The following is a 20,345-nucleotide window of genomic DNA, read 5'->3' as shown; positions in this document are numbered from 1 at the left end:
CTGTGTATATAAAATTCTGTAAATTACGGACCGTAAGCGTCAATGATTGCGTTCTCGTGCCATGATAGATCAACATTGTAGTTTTCGTTGTAACATGTATATAAAATAATAGAAGTTAAATGATCGCTAACACTAACTCTTCATTGTCTTTTTAGTTGGCAAACAGTGGCCAGATGATTCTGTGTACATTGGTCGTTAGCGTATCCAGCGGCGGAAAATCAACGACACAAATTTATTCCGAGTTCGCGGCCACTATCTGCTTTCGCTTTTCCTCGACACAAGTTACAGTGAGAAACACTCGTGGACTTCGCTCTATTCGGGAAAAGCAGTGATCGATAATTTTGCGTTTGGTCTCGGGGCATTGTGGCCAGAACTCGAATCGGAGATCGGTTTTATCGTGATTGTTCGACCACCGCATTCAATCAGTTTCAGTTCGTTTGGTCTTAATCACCTTCAACCCTTTGACAGTGTAATGAAATGAGGAAGAGTTTAGAACGAACTATTTAGAAAATAGTTAGTTCTTTATCTTGAAGATTTTCTTCTTACTTTTGTTGTAAAAAAAAAATATATATATATATAATATCTGTTATAGTGATCTCATGATGGCAACATCATATTTTTGGGAAATATTTCTGCATGTTAGGTACACTAATTGTAGAAATGATTTTATTGGCAAATATGTCATGTTTTGTTCCACACTTTCATCATGGAGTAAGAATTTCTTTCTTGAAGAACTGATTAAAATAAGAATGTTCATGGCTAACAGGTAAAGTGCGCACGTAATCAATAGTTCTGAAGAAATTCTCAGATTTTTCCATTTATTTTATACTATACAGAAGAGAAAAACATTGATGAGAGAATTTTACGCTGATTACAGAGCAACGAAGGAAGTGTTCTTTATGTGAAAAAAAAAAATGGCCGATCGAACAACGAGAGGGAACGATTTTATCGTTTAATTTTTCTGCTAAAGATTGAAGAGATTTTCTATTAGGAGCAAGTTATACGACACTTTAACAGCTTCCAAGAAATGCAAAATGACTCCGGAATCACGGCTCGGTGGACACCGGGATCGATATTTATAGAAGAAGCACGCACCTTGATCGAAGTTCCGGAGTGGCTTCATGATTTAGTATTCGATGAAAAATCCTCGTTGTCAACGATGGTGGCAAATTTTGACGAAGTTCCGCCATATGAATCACCGTGCTGTCACAACGGTGTACCCGCAGGATAGCCGATCCCCGACGCGCTGGAAAATCTGGCACGTGCTCCCGATCCTTCAGAAAATAACTTGTTTTTGCGGAAGTACAGGAGACTCTCCTGTGTTTTATGTCTTGAGTTGAAGGACGTCGTTCGCGAAAATCCCATGCATACCTTTATCTAAGAAGCTGCTGCAACTTGGCGCATGAATTTTGAAACGATTGAGATGACATAGGAAAAATGTTTGTAATATTTCGTTTATTTCTTTTTTAAAAAAATCACTGAGTTTTGTTGAATTCGGATTGCGATCGTGAAAAGAGTTGCAAGTTTGGTTTCCCAATATCTAGATCATATAAAGTTTCCAAGAAATCGTTTTTTTTTTTCAAATTATAGAAATTTTTTGCATCTCTGATTTGTCTAATGGACTTCTGTCTTCCATTTTGACGAAATATTAATTCGTCTATTACTTATTTATATTTTCTAATAACGTTGTGCTTACACAACTTTTATTCATCATTTCACTGTTTGGTTCTTCCAGTATTTTCTAAAATGATACAATATTTCTTCAAGTATAAATCTCTTGATTTAATTCTTAAATTGCTATTAATCTTTCAAAAGGTCACCTATCTGAAAAATATTGATACATAAACCAATGGCACAAGAGTGACAAAATTCTCAAAATATACTAGGATCATCTTTCAATCATCCTTTCAAAAGAGTGATAGGCATATTTACTGCTAATTGCTATTATCAACCGCTTAAAGTAAGTCTCGCGGATTATCCAACCATTTAATCAATATTATTCAAATGAAAAAGAATATGTATAAGGGAGATGTTTCATATTGAAAAAGGAGGGAAGTAGGAAACGGGAGATTCAAAGAGCAGGCAGATATCCTTATTCGAATGTTTAACACGCGGGGAAGAGGGTGGCCGATGCGTCCGTCCAGGGAGAGTAGGTCGTTTCCATGGCAACAAGGGGTGCATCGGACTGGCACGTATTGCTAAACTGAACGTACCCCCCTGGCGGCCTCTAACCTCCTCCATATATCCCGTCCTCCTGCGGAATATCCTACCGTACTCCGGCTGCCTTCTCGTGGCTGGGTCATCCCTCCCGCAGGAATTGGGTTACTTCCTGGAATTGGGTTTTACGAGCGGTTCCTCGAGCGCGCGAAAAATTCTTCTTCCTTTAACAATGACGGTACACTCTCTCTTATCTAAGACCATATTTTGGTATTCTTTAATCATTAGATTACAGTCGATGTATATTTTTTTGGGGGTGGGGGGGGGGGCAATTATATTACATACATTGACTTATACATACAGTGACTCACGAGAGTATTTGAACACTTGTTCGAAATTTTTTCATAAATACAACGTATTTTTAGTTATTTAAGTTATTCAAGTTATTCTTACTCTCATTATCTTCTTACACGTACATTTATAGAACAAGAAATTGAATATTTTCGTATATATTGACATACATTGACCGTATGATGAATCCTGGAATACCGGATGCAGTGATAATTGATGAGATAATTCTACCAATTGGAAATATTATTTTGATATAGAGAATCTCTAATAAGTAGAGTTCAAATGCTCAATTTTCAAAATTTCCAGACAATTTTCTATAACGCAGTAAGTACATACATAAAAATTGTCTAATGGTGGAATAGATTTTGTAGATTACTATAGATTTTTCGTACGTATTTTCAGATGTTTCATTCGTGAGAACAACAGCTAGTCAGAGCACTGTCGAAAACAGAAATTATATAGCAGTCGGAATTCGAATGATCCATTAATTAGCATTCGCCATGCTCAAATAATTCGCACTTGGAGGCGTGATTAATTCTGTTCCAGTGATAATAGTCGACCTACTTTCGTTCGCACCTTTTTACTCCTGTTAAATATTCAACGAAAGATCTCTGCTTGTTCGTTCGCTGTTGGCAGGGTTAATTTGTGCAAGCTGATACTGCTTTTCTTTCTTGGCGTTTTCTAGTATCGTTTTCAGGTCGATCAACGGGTGCGTTTTCGAGGATATGAACTGCAATGTTTGCACAACGTGATGCCGGGAGAGATCGGTAAACCAAACGCACCCTTTGGCCTTTTTAGCCCTTCCCTGTCGTCATCCCACGGAATAACCTGGCATCGACGTCCTCGGGACTGATTCAGGATGCGTCATCGGGAGGAATAGCCTAGGTTTGTCGCGTGCCGGAAGCCATCAAACAGTTTGAAATTAGCTCGAGAATATATTTCAACCTTCGTTCCGTAACCCTGTGAAATTAAAGAACGTACAGTGACTGTAAAAAGTGTTTTCCAACGAAGCATTTTCTGGTCAGAATCTCTCCCTTTCGTTTTCATAATATCGTTTCTTTATATTATTATTTTTACGTAAAAGCAAATGACATAAAATTGAATATAATTGGACCTGATTAATTGGTATGTAAATATGATTATATGTCAATACTTTTTGTAGCTACTATAGACTATCGTCCATAAGTATTTCAACAGTTGGTACAATTCGATCAAAAGATTAATATTTTTGTTACATTTTCAGCTCTTACAATGGAAGAACGATCCTTTTGCAATGATTTGTTAAGATGAAATTGAAACAAGGAATATACCTGCGTCATTCAAATTCTATGTTTAAGTGTCCCGCAAATGAATGCTTGATACTTCATAAAATTTATAGAAACATTTACAATGTGGCTTGAACGCTTTAATATTCTAATATGGAACACACATATATTTAAAGCCACTCAAATGTATCTGCAGGATAAATTTTCAATTATTCTTTTTTTATTTATACTAATCAATGTCAACTATTGTGTTTAGCAGTATTTTAGTAGAAATATTTGGTGAATCTATGGTGTATATATATATATATATATATATATATATAGTTAAATCTCAAATAAGATCAAAGGTCAGAATTAAATTAAAAATTCTAATTTGGAGTATATTTCGTTAGAATGTATCCAAATACTTACGGACGATAGTGGACAGTTTCTTTCCCCTTTTTGTTTCTTTACTTTCGTTTAACCGATACCGGAGACCTAGTTCTTTCTTCAAAGGAGGACACCCTGTATTATTCCAGGGGATACAGAGGTGCATGACCTAGTTACGCTTGGGCGTGTTATATGGGTCATAGACACCATTTGCAGCAAGTCATACGTGCATGCGTAGACATACACACGAGAACACGTATCATGGCCTAAGAAATTGTGATAGTTTCCACGGAAACATGATCCTCCGAATATGGGGTAGTAAAAGTTTTATATCTGACCTACTGTATCTTGCTATTATCAGGAATGAATTTGCTTCTGCAAGTGGAAATACAAGTCCTGGATTGTAGTCGATCGATGTTTCAATGTAATTTATTTCTCTGACGCTTCTCTACTTTTAACTACAATTTTAATTGTCATCTTATCATCTTGTGATGATTTCGTCAAAGAAATATTCTGAAGATCATTTCATAAAAGGAAATATCCTTAGAAATAGGAGTATGAGTCCTAGAATAGTTGAGGTTGATCAGTGTATCCAAATTGTTTCCATATTCTTTTTTATTTTTAATTGCTCCGTCTTACGCAGTATACGGTGGTTTCATCAAAGAAACATTTCTGAAGATCATTTCATAAAAGGAAATATCCTTAGAAATAGGAGTATGAGTCCTAGAATAGTTGAGGTTGATCAGTGTATCCAAATTGTTTCCATATTCTTTTTTATTTTTAATTGCTCCGTCTTACGCAGTATACGGTGGTTTCATCAAAGAAACATTTCTGAAGATCACTTTATAAAAGAAAGTATCACTGGAAAGTAGAAATATACGAATCCTTTCTAATTATCCCATCTTATGGGGATACGTTGTCAAGTTCACTTTATAAAAGAAAATATTGTTACAAGTGGAAATCCGCAAGATGAATCCTAGAATGAACGACGTTTCTACACAAATTGTTTTTCTGATCTTTCTCTTCTCGCTTTCCTAATTACTCCATCTTATATGGCGATCTTATCAAAGGAACGTTCCTGAGATCATTCTAAGAAAGAAAGTACCACGAGTTCAGTCGGTTCTTTCAAGGTATCCTTTTCCAACGAGGAGCTTTTCAAAAATGAACGAGCAGAGAAATCCAGGAAAAGGGAAGCAGTTGGCTTTTACGATGAAACTATTTGGCTTTTGTTGGTATGCTCGCGTGTGTATTGCAAGTCAATTTGTAACGTTCTAGCATCGTGTGATCGGTGCATATTCAGAAACAAGTTAACGTGTAGCCGACATCGATAATTTCTATCGAAATGAACGTGTGTGCTGCTCTTTCTTCTATAGTTTGAAGGGCAAACACTTGTAAGTTGCATAAAATATATCTATAAAAACTTTCGTAGAAACCTTCTGCGAACAGTCAAAGAAAACAGTGGAATCGTAAAACAGCGAACTTTTTTAGAAAGTTTCCATTTCTTTGATCTCATGATTTTGAAAATCTTCCAGTCAAAACATGAATTTAATTTTTCAAATTTACTTTTCCAGATTGTTTCACGAAGTATCAAAGCTGTTGTCTCTGTATGTGTCAGTTTAATATCTTGAAACCATCGTGAACTTTGAAGTGATCTAAAACACTTCTAAAATTTATATTGCATGCCGGAAAGATCTTGAAAGATCAGAACTCTCTTGCACAATTAAAATAATATTATGTTATAGTGAAATTTTGCAAATCGTAAGTTAAATATCCAAATGATTGATATTGATAAATTTTTTTGCACCAAGTTAATGAAAATTATGGATCAACTGATTCTATTTACTCCGCACTGATTACTGACTAATGTTATAAAACAACGGTCTGTAAACTATGATCTATAATTTATCAATTAAGTAATATTATTACATAATTAAGAAGGTCTAAAAATCAGAATCTCATCTTACAATTATTAAGTTGGTACAAATGAAACTTTAATTGCGCATAATCTCTTTAAAACACTACGTATCTAATTAAAGTAATTGTTTTTCAGCAGCGAACGAGTTTCACAATGTTAGATTTCTAAGAATTATTAATTTTGAAACTCAAAAGTACGTGGCATCTACTTGTTACCGGTTCTTTTCAAATAATTTATGCATTAACAAACGTAGAGTACAGGTAAAAAACATGATAAGCAATTTTTAAATTGTTCTTTTAATTGATTATGTTTTTTATTAATTAATTAATTATTCAAAGAATGTTACAAATTTATTTTATTTTTAGGAAATTTATATTTATGAACCAAGCAAGTTACTCAAAAATTAAGAGATAGATAAAAATGGACTTGTATGTCTTCTCGTGTGTTCTTCAGTATTTAACTTATAAATTTATATTGCCAGCAACTTTCGCGGCATTTTTCCGAAATTTAAATTCACAATTCTGAGGTTTAAACATGAATTCTTTTTTTTTTTCATTCTCTCCATAATTTCAAAAATACTCGTCATAATATAAAAAAGTACAATTATATCTTTGATTTCTATAAAACTTCATCAACTATCATTCTTGCCAATTTTATCTATTTCATGTAAAAATATTCGCTTTTAATCGCAAAGCGACATTAGACTTAAAAAAAAAAAAAAACAATCAACATAATTTTACTTATCATGTTTTTCTTCTGTAATCTTCAATTAGGAATGAAAATACTACGATAACTACAATGGTGTGCTAAAATCTTTTGGGAAAACGACATTACACATACAGCAACCGTAGAACAGTGATTCCCTCGACACCCGGTACACTCGAGAAACACGCGCACGCGTGCACTTGCCCGACACACGGATTCTCTTCGCTCTCTCTTGCTTCGCAAGAGCATTCCTTCTCGTTCTTTATTCTCATGTCCCCTACCTTCTCATCTTTGTCGAGAATTTTTCAATTCCCCCCTTGTATCTTTGTTTTCTTCTTCCACTTTTTTTTTTTCTCTTTCGGTCTTTTCCAACCCCTTCCGTGTTCTAGCGTCCTTTGGCTAGCCGAATCATTCTCTCTCTCTCTCTCTCTCTTTCTCTTTCTCTTCCTCCGTCCCTCCCTCTAGCAGAGTCTGTCTCGCACGCTCTCGATACCGTTCTCCTCGTCGAGTCCGCGATCCGAGGGACCGCGCCGCGTTTCTCTCTCAGTCTCTCGCGCAAAGCGATTTCGTGGCGACGTATCGTTGCACACGATAGATCGTGGGCTGCTCCAGGTCTTCTTTACGTGTGTCCCAGTGTCTCTCTCTCTCTCTCTTTCTCTCTCTCTATATATCTATCTATCTATCTATCTATCTATCTATTCTCTCTTCTTCGCTCCTCTTTCTCACCTCTTTCGGTGACAGAGTGACAGTTTCTTGATCCTTCCACCTTCGGTTCGGCCTCTCTTCGCACCTTCGGTTTTCGCGTTTCTACCCTGTCAGCTGCTGGAAGATGAACACGCTGGCAACTCGGTTCACGGGGGAGCATGGATCATCTTGGTAGGAAGGAAACGTGGTGGTTGTTCGAGATAGCGGCGAAGAAGGGATCGCAACAGGCCGACAGAGAAAGAGTGTATTGCTATTTTCGAGACGCCGTGGAGCCCGGCCAACGCGTGCGTCCGGTTTACGGTACGAAAAAAACGGGAGGGAATCGCGGGTGGAAGGTCGTCTCTCGCGAGACGTGATCTACGATGGATCTTCTTGTGCACGGAAATCGTGTGCGATCTTGCGCCTGTTCGACGCTCGTCCTCGACGTTCGTTTACCGATCTGTTCTGCGTTTTGATCGTTCTGGATCGTCCATGTCTGAAATTAATCCTGCGACTGCAGGATACTGTTAACTGACATTGATTTTTGGACGCAGATCGAAGGAAAAACGAGTCGACGATAAAAGTTAAACGTTCAAGAGGATCGAAACGTTCGGTGATCTATCGAAGTTAGCAAGTGATCGAGTCGATCGGTCTCAGGCGCATTGTCCAGCCCGAGCATTAACCCGCATTGACCCCTGCTACTTAATTTGGAAAAATGAATTTGGCATCGTTGAGCAGATTGTCAGTTAACGCCGCGCCGATATAAAGAAAAGAGACCAGTGATATCGCATCGATTTTACATTTGCGTATCTGGATATTTTTGGACAATGTTTTCGCGTGCCCTTTCGTGTGAACGCGTTCTTATCGAGCATCTCGGGAACTGACCTATCTGAATTCTTATCGCGTCGACCACTTTTTCTTTTTTTTTTTTTTTTTTAACGAACTCCGAAGTTTATTTCGCACGATTCCTCCTTCTGTTCTACGCCAGATCTCTCAAGCTTAACACTGATCTTCTCTATTAATTTGTTTTTTTTTTTTTTTTAGAGCTTGACGAGTGTAACGACGAAGCTTCGAAAAAGAAAGAAATCGAGAATCGCGAAAGGTGAAAGGGGAGAGAATATTTTCGGTGTGAAAAACGGAAGATAGGTTTCAACGACGATGATCGATAAGTTAATGATAAATCGTGCGTTTGTCGTGGATCGAAGACAGTGAATAACGAGTTGAGTTTTAGTCAAGAGAGAAGAGAAAAAGAGAGGATGCCTCGAACGAACACGTAGCTGTTGTTTTTTCTTTTTTCGAGTCACTTTGTCGCGATGATTGCTACTCTTTGTCAATTAATCGTCATGGAGATTGGCCTCTGGAGGTTGGTTATGATTTTACTATTGAAAACAAGAAATACCGATTCATCCCTTTACTCACGTCGTTCCCTTTTCTTTCACCGTAGAGATAGACGATTTGTAAATCAAAGTGCAGGTTGAATGAAATCGATGGAAACATTTGTTGTTCAGTGAGCGACGATATTTGCGAACGTAACACGCGTTTGATTGTAATCGTACGTATTCCAGCGAACGTTAACGCTTTTGAGCACATAGTACACACATAATACCTTCGAACTATAGTGTTTGTAATTGATTGTAAGTTCGTTCTTGCGCATGATAATTTCGTTCCACGGTGTTTCCCAAACAAGAGATAGTTCACAGAACCGTGAAAGTTTCCCGACTTGGTTCGTTAATCTTTGGGAGACATTGTTCTAACAAAAGTCTTTTGTCACTCGAGGTGATCGAGTTTTGTCGCGTGTAACACTGCCTGCATGCACGAAAGTGTGACGATCAATTTGCAAGCAAGATCCGATTAACATCACCGAGTCGAAAGATCATTCATAGATCCATAAAGCTATTTTTTTAATTTCGTTCTCTCATTCTATTCTCGGTTAAAACGGGGTTTCTGTGTGTTTTTGAAAAGAATTCATGACCGTTATGTTGTATTTGCTTACAGAGTGTACGATGTTGGAAGGTGGACGTGCAGTGATTTGGCTCCTTGTATCAGCCCCACGAGCTGCACGCCACCCGAAAGATTCACGTACTAACCCAGTTGCACCTATTTGAACCCACCAGTTGCAGAGTCCTGCATCGTAACCCCATGACGCATTTAACACATGGCCCGCCTGGAGAGTAAGTGTTATTCACGCTCACGATTTTTCGTTTACTCTGGCTCCTCGTCGCTTTTCCTCCTTTAAAAATTTTGATCTAGTCAACGACCGTTCACGAGAGCGCGCGCGTTGGCTGAGCAAATCTTTCCAAGAAATTCGTCTGCTTCCGTTTTTGCCGTTTTGCCCCCCTGGTGAACCAGTGTACTTAGTATTAATACACTCAGGGGGTCTACGAAACAACTGTAATTGAACGAAACAGCTTAGGAACAGGATATACGATCCAGCTGATGACGAATGAAAAATAACTAAGAGTTTCTCGATAAACTTGGTTCAGACCTGCGTTTTTGTTGTTTCAGTACCAAGTATAGTGGTGCATAAAGGCAGCAGCAGGTCGCATAGCCGACCTGAGAGTCCCACGGTGGTAGTGCGAGGAGGAATGCCCTCACTGCCATCCTCTAGGCAAGGCTTTGTCATAAGTGGCTCCAATACATCATATCAGAACAGCCCGGAGTCGGATATGATAGACGGGAATGCCAATCCGAATGTCGGCTCTTCTCCTACATCAAATTCTCATCACCGTAGCTCGCCCTCCTGTCCTCCTGACAAATCAGACACAGAGAACAAGAACTTTCGTACCAGGGTACGTGTCTGACAATGGGATGTTTCAAGGATCCCAGTTTCTAATTTATGTTACCAAGGCATGCACGTTAACCCTTTATATTCTGCTAATACAAAATACTACCGTTTCATACAAACACTTGTGTCGTTTCAATGTGACAGCAATTCCTTAATGCTTAAAAAATCATAAACATTTGTGAATCGCTGCAAGATAGCAGAGAGAATGTTTATATGTTAGTCTTTCTATAGTGCTACATCTTGTCTTTTAGATAGTAGAACCTCCTTTACGTGAACTTCCACAATATTTTAATATTCGATACACTATATTATCACAACAGACTAACAGATATTCTATTCTGGTGATATAACATTCGAATAATAGGAAAAACAGAGATTCACTACTGAGTGTACTCTACTGTGCATTAAATTGTTAGAAAATTTTTTTTCTTCTCCATGTTTACAATATGTCATTTTATTAAATAAAAATTTAATGCAAATTTAATGCAAATATCGTAGATAATTTAATTTCGCACATAAAGGGTTAAAACGAGCATGTGAAATCCTTTTTTAGACAAATACGAAAGTTAAGTTGCTGGTCAGGAGCCATGCTATGAGAGAGTCGACGTCTCCCCCGAGGGAGCCACACAACGGTTCGTCGTCTCCGCACAGTCCACAGTCGGTGGACGGTGAAAAAAAGTTCGTGGGCAGCCTGTCACCGAATTCCACTAACGCCAAGCTCAATAACAACGAGTCAATGTTCAACAGTAATCTTTGTCCGAATCAATCCCCGAAGCAAATGCGTAACACAGCCACATCGCCCACTTGTCGAACACCGTCACGAAATGGTAACACCCGCTCGTTCACGGACATGTTTTTTTAACTGGATTTTATCGTCATCGCAGCGACAGACAGACAGACACCGAATTTATTCTGATCACAGGTCAATCTAGTCCCTCGCAAGTTCAGTCGCCAAAGAACAATACCTCTCCAACAAACGGCAATAAATCGGAGAACCAGCGCTCCAAGATGACAGGCTCGCATGTGATCCAGAAATGCAATAACTGCGTGAAGAACAATCAGAATGACCGGCCCGGCCTGCTTCAGACGCCTGTGTCACCATCGAAGACCGGCCAGGGATTGCAACACTCGCCGAAGAGCACAAACCTGGCTCAAAACGTGAACAATCAGCAAAAATTGGAACAACGTAGACCGAATACGTTGAACATCTGTAACAATCAATGTACGACGCAGTGTGGCAACACCTTGTCCGTGAGCAGGCCTGGTTCGCGGCACAAGCTCAGGCATCAAAATTCTTCCCAGGGTAGCTTTGATAGCGCGTCTCCTTGCCTCTCGCGAGGTGTGTATTCGAAATTTTTCATATAATTTTATGGTGCTATCGTAAATGTTGAAACGAAAGCAGAGATTTGTTTCATCTACTAAATGTTACAATTAGCACTCTACTTTGTATATTTTGTACATTGCAATGTTTTGCAAGAAACGAATGATATTAATTTAATTTAATTAATATTAGTCTTCGTAATTAATATTCTAAATAGTTAGAAAATAGAAAGAAAATATGCCTCATCATGTTCTTCATCTGTGCAAAAATTTTGTATTCCAAAATGAAAAACTTTATTATAGATATTAGTTGATTATATTTGAATGATTATAAGTTGATTTTTGATGGCTTACTTAAATTACTGGAAAATAGTAGAGCTACTTTCTTGTTGCAACAATTTTTCAGTTAAATTACTTCAAGTGCCTGTGTTTATCTTAAGACGAAACAATGTTTTCTTCTTCATAGATAGTAGTACGGAATTATACACAGACAGTACCGGAATAGACCTAGAACATTTCATAGCGGAAACGATAAATCGTAATCAGAAGGATCGCACGGTGCTACTAAGAATCGAGAAAGATCTGATAGAGTTCGCGAAGGACAAACAGAAAGTCTGTCACAAGTTTCCAAACATGTCCTCTTACAATAGAATGCTGGTGCATCGCGTGGCAGCTTACTTTGGCATGGAACATAACGTCGATCAGTCCGGTTCCAGTGTGATAGTTACTAGGACGAAAAACATGCGAATTCCAAACACTCGTTTCAAAGAACACATCAGAGATGATCTGATTCTATCGGAAGAACCACGAAGAAGTATTCTGAAGAGAGATTCCAGCTCGTTTGAGGACAGTTTCAATTTTAAGTCGCCTGATAGATTGTCCGGCGATTATTGTCGACAGAATAAGAGTTTCGAAGAAAGGGAGGAGGAGTACGAACGTGCCAGACGAAGAATATTTAAGGACAGCAGCGGAGACAGTAGCGAAGTTACTTCCTGGCCTTATTGGTCCTCTTCGGAAAGCTCTGACGCTTCTGCGAGATATCGTTTGTTACATCCTTCGGATCATACAATGAGGTGAATATTCTAATAATAGTTTTTTTACTGTTGTACGTATATAATGTAAGAGGAAGATTATGCTGCGTGTGTAATAGGCAATCGAAGCTGTTGAAAGGGGAATCTTTCGACGGAAGAGAATCCTGTCGTGGTTCCGTGTTGAGACCATCCGTTTCCAAATCCTTTAGCTTTGGCGGTTACACCAGGGGGATGCTTTCTAGAGGGGACAGTGTTACGTCTACTCATAGCGCAGGGGCTCGTCTTATGAAGCAAGGTTCGCGTTCAATTCTTTACGAATTTATCCATTCATAAATCATTTCTTTAGACGCATAAGTTTTACGTTGCGCGATACGTCTATAAATTAGAGATTATATCTGTTACAGACTCAGGTGCTAGTATGTGTTCACGGCTAAGTCCTTCGAGCAGTGGCTATAAATCACAGAGTCAACGTAGCGATGCCACAATATCGCCGTCTCCTTCGCCATCCCCTGTAGCGACCATGACCTGCAGTCACACCCAAGTATCTAGTCAGGATCTTGCTTCTCCGGAGTCGAATAACCAAACGGTGATGTGGGCGGTTACCAGTATATCCAGCGTACCGCCAGGCAGTATAATTATAAATCCACAAACGAATCAGCCGTACACCAATCCGGATGGTTCGATTTATCGTTTTGACCCGGAGAATCCACCTAAATTTTATACTGCTGCATTGCCGCACGAGAATGAAAGGAATAATAGTATGTCGCCCACCAAGAATATAGAAGTATCCGAGCCATCCAAAGTGACACAGAATAACGCAAAGAATGATAATAAAAAGAAATCGCAGTCTAACAAGCACAACGGTGGCAATACAACGACGGTGACTCATGTAACAAACTCCGCAACATCGCCGAGTTTGCCATTCACGCCACCACCTCAACAGAATTCAGGACCAGTGCAACAACAACAGCAGCAGCAGCAGCAGCAACAACAGCAGCAGCAAACGCAGCAACAACAGCAGCAACAACAACCACCACATCAACAACAGCAACCGCAGCAGCAACAAATTCTAGTCAAATCGTCATCGACGGTGCAAACTTGTAATCATAACCAAGCAGCTCAACCATACACGACCTACGTACCTACCTCAGAGCCGTATAACCAGGGTGTCTATCCACCCTCCGTGGGGCAACAGACTGTGATGATGGCTCCTCATCCGAGCCAAAATCAGGCAAATATTCAAAACAATGGTCAGAGTGATGTATTTAATCAGAATTCGGTTTACGCGAATTATGCAGTACCTGTGCAACAAGGACCAGTGTCGCAGACAACGGAGATAACTGAATTGTCGGGATATTTCATGGGCATGAGTATCTACGACCAACGCATGACCGGTGATAATCATTCTACGCCACCGCAATCTTACCCGCAACCGCAACCATCTACAAATCAGGCAGTACAGAATGTACAGACGATGCCACAAAATTACTGGCAACCACCGCCTAATTCTGTACCGGTATTCAATTTTACTACTTTGTTATATTCTGCAATATACTTTCGTATTAATTCGCCGGTTTTTTGTCTTTTTTGTAGCCACAACAAACGATGTATTTCGTACCTCCGCCTGGTGCAGCGCTTTCAGTCAGTCAAGGTCCAAGTGACAGACAACCATTGCATCAGCAACAGAGATTTACAACAAATTACTCTTTCAATGCACAAACTATGACTCCTCCGAGCCAATCAAATTGTGAGTGAATTTTGATGTAATTGCGGCGTGATAATTGTTTAATTGTATTATTTTTATGCTAGCTAATTACGTGGGTAATTATCCAGTCCCTTACAATTCGATGCCCGCTGTAACACCGACACCAGGCGATTACACGTATCAACCACCAGTTCATATGGTACCTACGTACTATCCACCAAGTCAAACGGCGATTCAGCCACCACCTGTCATGTACAGAGTGCCAACACCACCAAATACTCCAACTTCTAATCAGGTAGTTATTATACACGTAATTTGAAAACATTGCTTTTAGTAGTAAAAATCATCAAATTAATAAATCCTATAATCAATTAATTTACAGATGCCTGGAATGCCATTGATGTACGTCAACTCTGGTAGTTATCCGCCACCAACGATGGTATCCAACGGAACATTTGGCCATCAAGTTGGACACAATGGAACTTCTCCTGCACCTCCTGGAACTTACATGACTCCTGCGCTGGTTCCCAACCTCGTTTTTAGACAAAATGTTCCTGTAAGTTTCTTAAAACAGTGAAATGAAATTTAATAGCGAAGAATGTTTAATGTATGTCTTAGGTTGTTGCTGGCGTTCGAGCTTCAACGCCAGGTAACTCTCAGAGGACTAGCAGGTCACCGACTCCAGCACATGAACTGTTCGGAAGTGGGAGCGGGGACAGAAGCGCACAACCCCAACCACGCTACCCACTGCCAATGTATCAGGGTGTCCATATTGTTCAAGGTATAATTTGCTGAATTATTTGTTTATTGGATATTCCTTATTATTTTATTATATTAATTATTTGTTTCGTATTATAGGAGATATGAGATTAATGCATCCCGCAGTACCAGCCAATCCGCGGTTACAGTATGCACCAGTACCATCACCACCTGTTGTTCAAGGTTGTCCACGACCATACCGACCGCCTTCTTATTCGTCGAACAACTCAGGTGCTGGTACACCAACCTCGTTTGATGGAAGAAATCAGAAAATTCGTAAACAGAGGTGATTTACCAATTTTTATTGTTTTTCTTACTGAGCTCAATCAATTATTAAAATATCGCAGTAGTTCTATTATATATTTAAGAAAAAAAAAATATATTAATTATTCCATATTGCTTTGATATCATCTAAATATCGAAAGTGCAGCGTGTTAAAATGGGAAAGGAAGGCGGTAATGTAAATTGTTCGTTAGGTCCAAAGTAGCACCGTTGCCACCAACAGGCGCGCGGCCCAATCTCTATCAGACTCCTTCCATGCCATCGCTCTCATCTAACGTTCCGAAAGATATCAGAGAAGGTAAAGACCGTCATTATTCATTAATTAGTTAGATGTCCGCTCGGTACGTTGCTTGAAAGTTCTGTTACTTTCTACTTTTGTTTCGCTTATGAAGAATGAAATGTGACACAATTTTTGACACGTTCTTGTATCTCCTTAAAAGCGAAACCTGTGGAAGACAATATGATATAAGGTACAGAACTTCAGTATAAAATACTACAAAAAGAACACACGATATCTACATTGTAATATAGGTGCTTCTTCACATGCGTTGATTTCGCTTTGCCGATATTTGTTGTTCGTGTGAAAAAGTGTGCCTGGAAAATACTTCCTATTTTAGCATATCCTGTTGATGCGTAAGTCGCCCAGAGATTATTATTATTGCATACATATAATCGTTCTTTCTCAAGATTGAAAAAAAAAATAGGAAGCATCAATTTTCAGAGCATATACGACTGTAGCACTGTACGCTTACACACTCATGCGCACAGGTTTCTATACGAGTATTTACTTTCTTGTCATCTATTTACGCAAACATATTACGTTTGCTGCACAGTAAGTTTCTAAGTTTTTATCAGTTCATTTTTTCTTCTTCTTGAGTTACTCTCGAAACATATACCTGAATACACGGTGAATTTTTGATTCGAAAGCCATACGTTTTTCAGTTTCTTTTTCATATTACAGTTACAGCTATTACTACACATTTGCAACTCATCGTGCGATCTCTATACATGGAAGTACGCTTTAGATCAGTTGATATATATATGTATATGATATACTAAGACACTCATTTTAACGCAATCCTGATTTGCACAACAACAATTCACTGGCATTGTATTACAATTGGCTCAATGAAGGGAACTAGCGCTGCTCTCAGAAATAATCTTTTATTTGCAGGGACCGTGAAGGTGACAATCACCCGGCGGAACCAACTGGTACAATATTAAATACCTGGGCCAATTTTGGAAAAAAAGGATCAGCGCTGAACATGAAGAAGAAGGCAATTAAATCGTTAGGCTGATTGAAAGGAATCTGGATAAGCAGCTCGTGGTTTATTGCTATACATACATACACGATTCTTATTAATAATATTAACGATATCTTTAATTAAATATCTAAGAGAAAAGAGATATAAAAAGCACATACTAAACTAAAGTATAAAATTCACAAAAATCGAAGAAGAAACAAACGAGAACGAAAACCATCTCTAAGATTAAAAAAAAAAAAAAAAGAAAGAAAGCGTTATACATCCCTTTTGATAAAACGCGGTGAATGATAATACCAACACACACATACACACACAAAAAAAAAGATGTAAAAGAAAAAGGAAGCCACATGGAATTCGTTCATACCGAATAAAAATCTGAATTATCAGAATATTCGAAAAAAAAGAAGAAAGAAAAGGAGAAGCAAAGGAAAATATATTGCATGTGCAAAGAAAAGAATAATCTGTGCGTTGTTTTTTGGCGTAGGGAACGATAGGCACAGTGGTACACACCGAACCGAGTTACTGAACAGAATTTTAACTATTATAATTATTATATATTATATATACAGTATATTATATTATATCTGGAGATATTTTAATCGCGGTTTTACAGATACTATATGAATGTGAGATTTACTTTTAAGAAAAAGTACTTTTAAAATGAACACAGATATATATGCATGGATTGCCTGGCTCGGTCTACAGATCAGTCTCGACTGGCTAGGAAATCCTTATTACAAATAATGTACGAGTATTATATAAATACACGTTACTGAGTACGTTTACAGTAGCAGCCGCAAACGCTGTCCAGCCAGAATCTTTTGGTCGGATCTACGTTCTTTCAGGAATGATCATTGCTCACTGATTCTTCTGTGTACTGCCACCAAAAGAATTGCGTTAATCTTAAACAAAACCAAAACGAGAAAAAAAGTAAAAAAAAAAAAGGAAAGAAAGAAGAAGCAGGACGAACAAAAGTAATTGCTGCCAGTCATGATTCGCGGACAGAATGAAATTATTTGCTACCTCAATTTTATATCGAAAAGATTTTTCATGTTATCGGCCTTTTACGAAGTTGTAAACTCTTTCAAGAAAGCTTCTGATTCTTTTCATTCGAGGAACGAGACTAACCACGATTTCATCGAATATTTAATGATATTTGCAATGTGATTTATTGTATATAAGTATCGCGTAAACGAAATGTTTTCGATCAAGGAGAGAAACGTGATTTATATTCGAAACATCCTCTCTGGCATAATAATCGTCTCCCTATGATACCTTGCATTCTAAGATTCCTCAACGCTTCTGATCTCTGACGATTACTTTAGTACAAGTTAACGTATCGCTCGTGAAGAGAACATGTAAACGTATTCAGTATATGGATCTATATAACTAGTTCGACACAAGTAGTTAAGTAGCGCGAAACCATCACAGCTTTAGTGTCACAGAAAAAAAACCTGCCTCGCATGCGTCTTTAAAAAAAAAAGAAAAAAAAAGAAGAAGAAATACATTCTTTTCCTTTTTCCGTTGATTGTCCATAAATAGGGAATTGATGTGAAGTTTTAGCCAATACGAGACGCGCACGTTTAATGACAAGCATTATTATTTTGTAAGGTTCCTCCGCGAGGAGAATGAAAATGAAAATGCAACAGATGCTTCACACAGTAACTATGATTCGTCTTCCAAGCTTCACAGCACGCTTCTGTATCCTATAGATATCCGAACTACGTAATTAGATATACTTTTCACGCCCGATTCTATGAAGAAGCAATATATATATTAGTTTGGCAGCGGTGATGGTGACGCGTGATTGTCGTAATTAATAATGTCTCCGTCTGTGAAAATAATTCATCTGCGGATCAACGTAGACGATCTTGGTGTCACAATTAATATTCATACTTAATTAATAATCGATCTGCTCCCCGAAATTGTGTTAGATTTAATTTTTTAAATATTTCGAACATAATTGAAAGATCGTTCTTGGTTTTTGGCAAGATGTGTACGTTGTTTCGCACGAGAAATACCAAGTGGAATCCATCCAGAAGCTTCGCTTACGGTGATTGTACTTCAGGACGTAGGTGAAGGGTGTGCCTATCTTTTTATGTGAAGTTAATTAAAACGAGAGAAAAAAAAACGCGCGCACCGCGACCTTTTATCTACCCTATGCCAAGCGACGCGAAAGAGAGGCACTACTTTCTTCGTAAGAAAGCGTGATAAATTTAACTAAAATGTTTTAGATTTAAAAATGAAAATGAGTGAAAAGAAAGAGTAAAACAAAAAGAGAGAACGCGAGAGAGAGAGAGAGAGAGAGAGAGAAAGACGTAGCCTGGGAACGAAAGAGAAACCTAAGCAGAATAAATATTAGACGGTTTCAATTATAAAGAGAACCCAAATGTTTCAATTATAAAGAGATGGGCGCACAACAAAGTAGTGTTTAACTGTACCTAAAGTCGTCGTAGTGATTAATGAAGATAATTGTACCTATAACTTAAAGAAAAAAAAGAAAAAAAGAAAAACAGTTCATGAATCTCTCTAAAACATAATTAACAAACGAAGGAAAAGAAAAAAAAAAGTGAAACAGGATTATAATCGACTATCGAGAGAAAAATCGCCTGCAAGTGTCGTTCGTCATTTTACTCATCACGTTCAAACACATTATTTTGAAATATTACGAGGATGGGACGTGAGAAAACAATGGAAGAAGTACATAATATTGTATAATAATAATAATAATTTATGGTCGAGCGTTATTTGCAGGTATTCGCGCTTAATGTGCAACCGGAGCAGCTGAACCAAAGTCATGATTGTAATTGCACAGTCACATTTATTTATTTTTTCATTTCGCTCGCATGCGCTTTTATCAGGATGCTCGATGCAGCTACCTCTTACACCACGGTCGTTCTTATTTTACAGATAATTGCTTTATTTAATACACATATGTTATAAACTGTGAGAAACTATGTGTAAGAAAGAATTCAGATTTTCGAGGTGATCGGTAGTTATATCGAGCACCGTTCACAAGTGATTTCGTAAGTTTGCCTGAGCTATTTTAACAAAGTAAGAAGAGAAAAACAGAGGGATAAAGAAACAACAGAGAAAGAGAGAAAGAAAGAGAATCGTTCGATTATCGGATGATGAATGGGCTCGGGGAATATTAAAAAAAAAAAGAAAAAAAAAAAGAAACTATATAACGATCGAAGAGAACGGGTGATGAAGTCGTTGTGACTTCGCAAGACCTCACGTTCGTTTCCTACTATTTTTGTATGCAACATAAGAAAAAAAGGAGATTGATGGTAGCGAGAGAATTTAAAAAAAAAAAGAAACTAAAAACGAGAATTCGTGTGTGAGAGAGTGGGAGAGGATGAAGATGAAGGGTGAGAAGACAAAAAAAAAATAAGAAACAAACAAATTGAAGATGAGAATGAATACGAAAGAATGAGCACATGAAAGTTTTTGAAGCTTTTCCGTTTTGGAGATCCTTACATCTTCCTGATCACCTTCTGTTGATTGCGTCGCCACGTCGAAGACTCGTTAGCCTTTAAGTGTAGCTGCGTGCCTGAAAATTGATTAATTTCTGCGCGCGAATTAGCTGATCCCCGATATAAAATACCGGCACGCGGCTGAAACTTTTCGTCCACGTGAGGAGGAGGAGGGTAATTTTCGATTGTTATTTGTGCGACTCGTCGTAGAAACTCGTTGCTCCACAAGAAGCGGCAGGAATGTCTGTTTTCAAAAAGAGGTGTAAATTAGTTGAT

The 20,345-nt window shown here is 38.2% G+C and overlaps 1 protein-coding gene across 9 annotated transcripts in view; it reads left to right on the top strand.

Annotated features, from left to right (window-relative positions):
- LOC122529449 (R3H domain-containing protein 1-like) overlaps positions 1–19,897 on the top strand; it is a 31,067-nt gene extending 11,170 nt beyond the window's left edge. Inside the window, exons 1-18 of one of the 9 annotated variants that reach the window (XM_043655599.1) lie at positions 7,269–7,767; positions 8,491–8,809; positions 8,891–8,998; positions 9,442–9,617; positions 9,952–10,235; positions 10,785–11,058; positions 11,154–11,570; positions 12,018–12,624; positions 12,681–12,877; positions 12,987–14,098; positions 14,176–14,329; positions 14,392–14,582; positions 14,670–14,843; positions 14,906–15,068; positions 15,146–15,332; positions 15,523–15,626; positions 15,769–15,798; positions 16,503–16,570. In XM_043655599.1, coding sequence (XP_043511534.1) covers positions 9,602–9,617; positions 9,952–10,235; positions 10,785–11,058; positions 11,154–11,570; positions 12,018–12,624; positions 12,681–12,877; positions 12,987–14,098; positions 14,176–14,329; positions 14,392–14,582; positions 14,670–14,843; positions 14,906–15,068; positions 15,146–15,332; positions 15,523–15,626; positions 15,769–15,797 — 3,909 coding nt within the window. In that variant the 5' untranslated portion in view covers positions 7,269–7,767; positions 8,491–8,809; positions 8,891–8,998; positions 9,442–9,601 and the 3' untranslated portion in view covers position 15,798; positions 16,503–16,570. Of the gene's footprint in view, positions 1–7,267; positions 7,768–8,490; positions 8,810–8,890; positions 8,999–9,441; positions 9,618–9,951; positions 10,236–10,784; positions 11,059–11,153; positions 11,571–12,017; positions 12,625–12,680; positions 12,878–12,986; positions 14,099–14,175; positions 14,330–14,391; positions 14,583–14,669; positions 14,844–14,905; positions 15,069–15,145; positions 15,333–15,522; positions 15,627–15,768; positions 15,799–16,502 lie in introns of those variants that run through there. The other 8 variants (XM_043655597.1, XM_043655598.1, XM_043655594.1 and 5 more) reach the window with 8 other exon arrangements.
- The last annotated feature ends 448 nt before the right edge of the window (positions 19,898–20,345 follow it).

Source organism: Frieseomelitta varia, unplaced genomic scaffold (genome assembly GCF_011392965.1).
Source record: "Frieseomelitta varia isolate USP_RPSP 00005682 unplaced genomic scaffold, Fvar_1.2 scaffold_288, whole genome shotgun sequence".
NCBI classification, from domain to species: Eukaryota; Metazoa; Arthropoda; class Insecta; order Hymenoptera; family Apidae; genus Frieseomelitta; species Frieseomelitta varia.
The sequence above is the reverse complement of the archived record's forward strand: the minus strand, read 5'-3'. Positions and strand labels throughout refer to the sequence as shown.